Source organism: Ischnura elegans (genome assembly GCF_921293095.1).
Source record: "Ischnura elegans chromosome 13 unlocalized genomic scaffold, ioIscEleg1.1 SUPER_13_unloc_3, whole genome shotgun sequence".
Classification (NCBI taxonomy): domain Eukaryota; kingdom Metazoa; phylum Arthropoda; class Insecta; order Odonata; family Coenagrionidae; genus Ischnura; species Ischnura elegans.
This window is the reverse complement of record NW_025791659.1, coordinates 3,751,898-3,761,468: the sequence shown is the minus strand read 5'-3', so window position 1 is coordinate 3,761,468 and position 9,571 is coordinate 3,751,898. Positions and strand designations below refer to the sequence as shown.

Below are 9,571 nucleotides of genomic sequence, written 5' to 3'. Positions count from 1 at the left end.
TTGTCGCTTTACCGGAGGTGGAGCAAATAATAGCCAATATACCTCTTGCGAACAGATATACAGGAACAGGAGTGGTGCGGCGACAGATAAACATCTATCCGATAAACGTAAGCATAAATCCAGACGAAAGGCGATGTTTTTTTTGCATCACTTAATTTCCTTACTCAAATAACGACTAACTATTCCAACAATTTATAAGCGCCGCACTGAATAAAAATCATGCAAAGCATTGTTTCGTCAATCATTATATTTATCGAACGACAGTTTACCACATAAATTTGAGACTGAGCACTCCATTAACTTCATTTCTAACAGATCGCTAGCAGTTACAGAGGTTAAGGAGTCTTGATGAAAGTCTTCCGGCGGTGAAACCCTCGCTATGGCGAGAGCCAACACCGAAAGAGTCTCGTAAAAACCAATTTTTTAACACGCTTATTAAAGGGTCAATCGACGGTGCATCGGCTATCTCTCGTAATAACGGGGGTGTTGCTATAGCCCGTACTCGCTTTAACGAGGTTCCACTGTAGTAAGCTTATATAGAAGATGATTTTCAGATTGTTATGGGAACTCATAGCAATGTTAATCTAGCAATAAGTAGCTAGCAACTTCATCAAAACGTTGAGAGACAGCAGCCTGGTCCTAAAGAATATATTAATGATAACATTCTTACGATAATTTCCATTTGAAAGTAAAAAATTACCCACTAACCTTGTGGATGCACTGATTATGAAAATGTCATCAAGAAGAGCCATCTGGAAAGGAATGTCAAACAATACCCATAAAAAATGAAATAACAATGTCAAATGAAAGAATTTTATTTAAACGATTTTCCTCATATGTACACTCCTACTGCCATGGCCCATTGACCGGTCAGATTTGGTTAATTTCTCCGTTACCGACTTAGAATGGAAAAGAATTCTTAGGATAAAAAATTTCCTAAGAAATAGCTCCTTCAAGTCATGACAATGTGTAACTCTGTGCACGTCACTTACCACAGAGTTACACATGTCTTCCACCACATTTACCCCCTGGTGCAAAAGAATACTCTTCTTCCCTTGGAAGACCTTTTCAGCCTCATTTGCCAAGTCCCAACACCACTTACTACTCAGCACCAAAGACCCCTCGTGCTGTTCTTTGGCAATGAGTAAGTCTTTTACAGACTCGGGAATATCACTCCCATCCCCACACAGAACTCCCTTGCAAATATCACAGCTTATTTTTTTCAATATCTGCCTCACAATAAACCCACAAAGGTAATAAAGGGAATTGATCTCCACGTCACTCAGCTCATATTCAGGGATTTCAACTTGTGTATGGTCATCTTCACCTCCCACCCCATGACCCACCACATCAAAAAAATCAGCGAGCATATTGCCCTCATCTGCTTCACAATTACTCCTTGGGAGAATGATCATGAACTGCCCTATGCTAATGTTTTTCATTGCCACCTTGAATGCTACAGGAGATGGGATGGGGTTCTTCACTCTCACAGTGGAGAAAAGATTTTCCAGAGAATCCTGGTAGAATCTGGAGGTGAGAACGTAACCGAAACACTTTTTGTTCAGAAGATCATTTTGCAGGTTCAAAATGGAAGCTGTCGTCAATTTAACGCCTGTTTGAACAGGCTTCCACTTCCCATCTCCTATTTTAACTTTTTCAAAAAAAGTATCAAAGTCTTTGAGAGTTTGAATCGAACTCTCATAGACATCAATTCTATTCTTGCTCAGAGCCACAACGGGATTCCTGGAGCACATTAGTGAGAACCACTTGTCGATGCACTCAAAAAACCAAGCAGTAGTCAAATAGCTGTCATTCCAATTATAGTTTTTGACACAAAACCTAATCCCAGCGGCTACATCCCTGCTCATTAGCTCACATGCAGTTCTTACCCTCATCTTCTGGAAGTGTTTCACAAAAATGTGCTTCTCAGTCAGCTTGGGAACTAATTTGAGATCCTTGTCCCCTTGCAACTGGGCAAGTTTCTTCACTGGTTCCAAAAACACCCTCCCGTCACTTAAACCATTTTCTTGTACAACATCATCTGACAAAACTATGCACCCACCATCCAGAAGATGGTTTCGAATGTTTTTTAGGAGATGGCAAATATCAGCCATGAAATAAATTTTGTCACTGGGGTTGCATGGATGGGGGATGGAATTAATAGTTTGGGAGTATTTCCCGCAAGTAATTCCGAATTCCCTCCAAACGGCCCTATTGCTGCTTCCCATATCCGAGGTCACACACACAACAGTAAGCCCTATTTCAAATGACATTTCAATCAATTTTAAAATCACTTCTTTGGCTTCCACACTAGGGAAGGAATTACCTGTAAAATGATATGCAACAGTCTGTTTCCACCTGGTGGAAACCCCTGCCAACATGAAAACAAGAGCATGAGAAGCAATAGACCCATTGGCAGGTAATGTGAAGTACCCATACATTGTCTTTGAACTCAAGTCTAATTCTATCTTTGGCTCAATGGCCATCTCATCAAGTAAAAGAACGCATAACTTCTCTGTATCACTCAAAAGAGCCACCTTCAACTTGAGGAATTCAAATACCTCCTTTTGTATTCCAGGATGAAACTTAACATTTTCCAAGCGCCTTGTAAGGGTTCGATCACTTGGAAGCGGGTACTGCAATTTTAAAAGGTTGTTGTAACCTTTAACACCACATGCAAATCGATTTTGAAGAGCTGTTTTACAAGTGGAATTACACCACTTCTGGCCCCTGGTTGACTTTTTCCCCAATGCCTGGATTTGGTCATGATTGAGGAAGACATTTAGGTTTCGTGTGGTTTCCTCCAAGGAAGACTCCAATTTCTTCACCTTCCTCTGCAATAGAGATATCTTCAATTTCAGTCTTCTAATGATCTCATCTTTATCAGCTTCATCATTCTCATTGCTAACATCTCCCAACAGATCCTCGGAAACATTCTCCTCTCCCTCAAGGACCATGGTGATATCTTCATGACAGCTAGGAACTGCTAGAACCATAACGAAAAAATATTTTATTTAAATATTTTAAAAAAATTTTCCTCGGAAAAGTAAGAAGTATAATAATGGCTATAAAATATTATCATTATGATGAAGTAAAACCAAAAATATTTTCCCACCCACCCACCCATTATTAAAATTAAAATTATTTTTGATGCTACCAGACATGCTATTCAAAGTTCATATTAGTTCAAAGCTTAACACAATACCCTTTGAATTTTTCTTAGGAACATGGAACATACACTAACCACTAACATGAATATTATTTTTGCTGCAAAAACCCTACCAACCATACATGCTATGCAAACTTCATATTAGTTCAAAGCTAAACACAATACCCTTTCAATTTTCCTTATAGTCATTGAACATACTCTTACAACCAACATGAAAATTATTTTTGATGCAAGAACACCACCTACCAATAATGCAATTCAAACTTCATATTAGTTCAAAGCAATTGCTTTTGTTTGCAAATGTTTTAAAACATAATACCCAGTAAATTTTCCTCTCTACTAACTCCTAAATCATACCTTACAAAAGACATGAAAATTCTACCTAAAAAAATACACTGGCAATAGAACAAATTTAGTTATATCTTCCATGAAGTGATAATCTAATACCCGGATTTTTTTTAAATTTTGTGATACGTTTACTTACCCTCGTTCGTGTTTAATTCTGTCCTTTGACTTAATGTCTCACGTTTGGTGGGTGGTTGACTTAAAGTTTCACGCTTGGTGGGTGGTTTTCTCGGTGTCTTCATTGGACGATGTGGAAATATCTCAGGAACTGCAAAAGGTTTCAGTAATCTTCGGCCGTCCATTCTGTTATTCTCGAATTGTGACGAATCAAAATGGGCCTGAAATAAGAATACTCATTATTTTGTGGAAGTATAAGCCTCACTTTTAAGTTCACAGAATCTATCTGCGGTATTTATGCCGAGTTACAAATGTAATTCCTACTAATTTGTGTTTACGAAGTGAACTTGAATCATGTTATGTGCATATCTAACTCTCGCATTAATGACGTATATGCAATATAAAATGAATAACAACTGTAAATTATAACCATCTTCATAAAAGCTAGAGCTTTAGCCTACTAAATTTACTGATACTCACCTCACATAGCCTGCTGGACGTTGTCGGTTCCCAATGGTCTCGCCGAAGCTTAGCCAGCCAAATTTTCCTTCTTGAGGCATCAGCAGGGAATCGGAAGAGTCTGAAGCCTTTATCGGTTCGATTATTGCAACCTACCGCACAACAACAAGGCATGATTGCCTTACGTCTTCCAAAAGAGAAAGCAAAATAGCGTGGCCTGTTGGCGTAGAGCCTCAACACGTAGACACCGGACTCTAAGAAGAGTTAAAATGAAAAATTAGAGCTCTGAAAAGAGCTGTGATGAGTGATCGATGGAAGTCCTTAAAAGAACTTTTTGATGAATAGTTGAAACGATGAAAATGGTGAAAGCAGTATTCGCTAGGCCGCAGGATATAGCACAAGGCATACAATCTCAAAGCGTTTCAGTACAAGACTGGGAATCTCAGGCCACAAGATGGCGGGTGCGTGACGTCAAGATAGCGTCGTCCAATGACGACTCGCGAAAGTCGGCAAGGCGCTCCACAAAGGATGTCTGAACCTTTCTATCTATGGCCTTGAGACGTGCCGTCGCTGGGTGGCACCTGGTGGCGAATGAGTGAACGAGGGCCGTACGGTGCATGACGAGGCCCGTAACATTTCCACGTCGTCAGAGACGATGCAAAGATTGTTTGATTAGAATTAAAGTTATCAGTGAATCGTAAGTTACTGAATATATTCTATATTGATTATTAATTACAAAGGACAGGCATTGTGTTGAATTAAATTAAGTGCATTATTTAATTTGTTTTTATCTCACATTACACTGTATTGCGTATCGTTCTGAATTGATAAGAGTAAGTTGTCATTTTACCATATATTCATAGCTTTGTGGATTAATTGTATACATTTGAATCAGTTGTCGTCCGTTCGCTAACGTTTCATTCATGTTGTATTCCAATGGTTTGTGTATTGAAATTAATTCTTATGTTCTTAAGCCATTGAAAGATATACATATTAGTACAAATGCTCATAAGATATTTTTACTCGTCGCTTTAGCCTGACTTATTTGATATTTCAACTATAGTACAAATATAATTCTGGATTCGGTGGCAATTAAAAAATGCGAATTATAAGAATAATTATTGCATATCGAATGGAGTAACAGTAAGTACTTACCTCTGCAATCGTTGACTGTTGGTGGAATGATTTCTTGGGTTTCGGGTACGAGTATTTATACAGATTTTTCATCATTGCATTAAGTCTGTGAACGTATACGGGTCCCTGGTTTATTTCCGTGTGTGTACCCAAAAAATATGATTTCGTGAGAGAAAGGGAGTGACCTTTTATGTAAGTAAAAGCAGGATTTGTGTATGGCTTCCTTATTTAACAGCGGACTTGCTCCAGGATATTACTTCCTTGCCTGAAAACTTGATTTCGTGAGAGTAATTGTCTCGCCATGCAATTGACCTTTTATCCAGGCTTGCATTCGCTTTCAAAGGGAAAGTCCTCTTAGCACATTGCACCTTTTTTCGAGTTTTTGGGTGGACCCGGATATGCTGTGTGTGAACTTTTATCCAATCTTGCATTCGCTTTCAAAGGGGAAGTATTTTAGTACATTGCATCTTTTTTCGAGTTTTTGGGTTGACTCGGATTGTGTTCAGTGGACGGATTAGAGGTCTCCGATACTCTCTCGGTAATTGAGATAGTACTTTCAAGTATTATTCTATTGTATTTGGACAGAACATATACGGAATGTTTTCGTGATGGGTGGAGGCAGTCTAGACTTCATAGGTTATGGGGGAGGGATTGTCAACGCTTCCAGACAGCCTTGGAAATAATTTGGCCCAAACGGAACATCGTATAAGCTGGTAAGTACTTAGTAAAAAGTAAATTGGCCTGAAAACCTCATTTGTTCCCTACTGACGATAGTATTGACAGTACCACGGGTGAAAATAAAAAACCAGAAATCATCACGTATTACAATAAACACAAGGGTGGAGTGGACACTAGTGATGAAATGTACGAAACCTACAGTGTCAATCGAAGCACAAGACGATGGCCGATGGTAATATTTTATTCGATGCTCAATTTGGCTGGTATTAATTCCCAAGTTATTCTTGCTGGTAATAATGTAAAACCTGTGAGACGACATGTTTTTTTGAAGAATCTTGGCGAAGAATTGGTGTAAGACCAGCTAATTCGAAGAGAAATGACCTCAAGGGGTATCACTCTCCCTCTTCAGCTGAAAATAAAAGAGTTTACTCCAAAAATGGAGAGTAAACCACTCCAAGAAATCACTGCCGATAAACACACGCTAGCCACTGCTGAACCTACACCCTGCAGCTCCAAAATCAGCCAAGAATCTCAAAAAAGCCACCAAGGTGCTGAGTCAATGGAAGGTGGAGGAGCCACCCGACAAGAGTCTTCAGGAGGAACAAGGAGCCTGATGTAAAAGGAAGATTTGAGACAGGTGGTAATGCTTCAAATTCTGTAACACCTGGGGTAAAGAGGAAAAAGTGCATGCCTAACAAGCATGAAAAAAAGGAAAAATCAATGAGATTCAGCTGCAAGTTTTGTGACACGTATTTGTGCCTTGAGCATGCGGTAATCATATGTAATTCTTGCTCTAAGAAGAAATTTTTATAAATAACCATAATGATTTATTGATGTGTTTCTTTTATATATATATTGTCGTGATTTTTAGGGCATATAGTGTGATTTTAATTTCAATTGAAACGCCAAAGAAAAGAGTATGATATAAACATAAACAATGTGTAAGCTCTTAAGAATGGTAACATGATAATTATTCTTCAGTAATATTTCCTGTAAATGTCCTTTAAACATATTTATGCCATTAAATTTCAATAAAAATGATATTTTGAATTTTGTTTTCAAATTCTACACTCCTCGGTGAAATCTACTATTTTGTCTTCCTGGTTGCACTAATTGTTCCTTCAACAATTTATTTCATTCCGTGTAACCTCCTGATGTATTGTAAATTTTAGAGTTTATCCATTTTTGAATAAAGTAATGAAGGATTTGTCGTTTTCCCGGCATAAGATGTGGGTAAAGTCTTCCAGGTCTTAGACCAGTGAAGATGTTCGGGCGTCGTCAATTACGGCGTCAACACTCTGAGGACGCCGATGTCATCCAGTAAAACGTCGGCGGTAGCTGAATACCTGACCTGGTGGAAGACCAGAGACGACATCAACCACAAAAAAAGTAATACGCAACAGTTCTTAAGTTTAAATTAACAGAATTTCGCAATACTTGAAAAATAAAATATAGTTTCTGCGGGGAAATACGAAAACGACCTCTCAGGTCGTTGCGCGTTCCCACGGAATTTTTTGATTGCGTGTTCCAGAGGGTTAAATTTGGTGTGCCAGGTAGACTCCTCACTGATCAGGGAAGTAATTTTACTTCCGACTTATTCAAAAGGGTTGCCGAACTTTTAAAAATTTCCAAGTTGAGAACTTCCCCTTTTCACCCTCAATGCAACGGGAGAGTGGAACGAGTGCATCGAACAATCGCCCAAATCCTTTCCCATTACGTGAACTGTAAGTCAAACAATTGGGATTCCTGGGTCGATTATGCTGTCTGTTCATATAATAGTAGCTGGCACTCTAGCATTAAGTTCTCTCCATATGAGGTAATTTTCGGGAGGAAAATGAGGGGTCCGTTTGAGTGTGCAGTGTGGGATCACCCTGTTTTGGACAACACTTACGTTGCCACTTTAAACGAAAGGTTGCTTACAATGTGGGAAAAGTGTCATAAAAATAGTGGGGAGGCTCATCGGAAACAAGCAAGGTCTGCGAAGGTCACCAAGCAAAAACATTATCAGGTGAATGACCTCGTGTACCTAAGTGACCCGACGGTGAGGAGTGGGTGGGTAAAGAAGTTTCACAAACCTTGGAAAGGACCTTATAAGGGAATTGAAATTCTGCCACCCGCTAATTTAAAATTGCAACTGCAGCACCGCACAGTGGTTGTTCACCGTGATCGCATTAAGCCCCATCCCACCCACTTGTCACTTCCGCCCCCTCCCACTGGGGAGAGAAAAAGGGGAAGACCACGGAAAAGTGCGCCGGAAAATAAAGAGGAAAGCTCGGGGGAATGGAGTGATTTCGACAGTGAAGTTTGCCCCCGACGCACCAACGCTTCACTCTTAGCGGACGAAGGCAGATACTCCACCCCAGCCGTCCCCTTCCGTTCCCGCTCTGACCCCCCCTCATCTTCGGGCTCCGCAGACAGCACGTCGCCTGCCGGTACAGCTGATAGCGAAGAAGAGAGAAGAGTTAGCCCCACTGCCCTCCCAAACCCCCTTGTGGTGACCGCCCCTGAAGAACAAGACGCTCTCGGCGAGCGCACACCCTTCCCCTTGCCGCCGCCCCTCCCGCCCAGATCCCCGTATGCATTGAGATCCCGAGGACCGCCGAATTCTCCCTCCGAATCGACCGAGGACCAGGGGGAGGAGGAGGGAGAGAGGAGTGATTTCCCCATAGAAGAGGGTTATAATTTGCGCCCCCGCAAGTAGCGTGAGAAGAAGAAGATGGTGTGCTTTACGCTGTTACTTGTGCTATTAGCCTGCGGGCTGGGGGCCATCACGGCATACTTGTGGCGTTATGGTTTAAGGTGGGCATGTGACGGGGGTATCGAGTTGGGGTAGTGGTGTTAAGTAATTGATTGTCACGGTTATTTCACCTCATGAAGAACATTGAACTAATGTGTTAATTTGAAATGTCTTTTGTGTGTATTCCTTTGTTTTTAGTTGCAGAAGAAGTTGTGGTGAAGGATGAGAGAGTAATTTTGTGAATTTTGGACATGGGTGTTTCTGGGATTTGGTTCTTAATATTTTGTCTGTGGATTTCGTGGGTTGAGTAACATAAATGTCTTTTGTGGGTATTCCTTTGATTTTAATTGCAGGAGAAATTGTGGTGAAGGATGAGGGAGTAATTTTGTGAATTTTGGATATGGGTGTTTCTGGGATTTGGTTCTTAATATTTTGTCTGTGGATTTCGTGGGTTGATTAAACATACGCCTGAAGAAATGGCGAGTCATTGATTAGTTAGTGATTAGGATCATCAATATTTTAATTTTGTGTCTAACATTAGTTCCGTTATCTGCCAGTGGAGATTGTACTCACTGTATCTCTTTTTACCATTTAGAAATTTTATTCTTTTGCTGGCTGGACTTTTCAATGCAATTTATGATTTGTAGAAAAATTTCCAGTGTGTCAATTTTTCTCTTTGTGGGGGGAGTAATGTAATGACTGCTCTGCATTTTCCCCGCCTCCCGTCGACTTCCGTTCGTCGCTCGCTGTTGCTGACTCGCAATCCCACGGTAGGAGTGAACGCTCACCTCAAGGGGTGGGGGGTGGAACGGTGCTGATGATGGGTCAGCATACACGAGGCGGACGACGGTTGTGCGGATGGGACGCGCGTGGAGGAGGCGTCAGTCGGTTTGGTATAGTGAATAAAGCATGTCGTAGAATGTACTGTTGCC

General features: G+C 40.6%; 1 protein-coding gene across 2 annotated transcripts in view; it reads right to left on the bottom strand.

Annotated features, from left to right (window-relative positions):
• Window positions 1-7,008: 7,008 nt before the first annotated feature.
• Window positions 7,009-9,571, bottom strand: part of LOC124172899 — a 96,212-nt gene continuing 93,649 nt past the window's right edge. For both annotated transcript variants that reach the window (XM_046552403.1, XM_046552404.1), the window contains one exon: window positions 7,009-7,253. In XM_046552403.1, coding sequence (XP_046408359.1) covers window positions 7,193-7,253 — 61 coding nt within the window. In that variant the 3' untranslated portion in view covers window positions 7,009-7,192. The remainder of the gene's footprint in view (window positions 7,254-9,571) is intronic.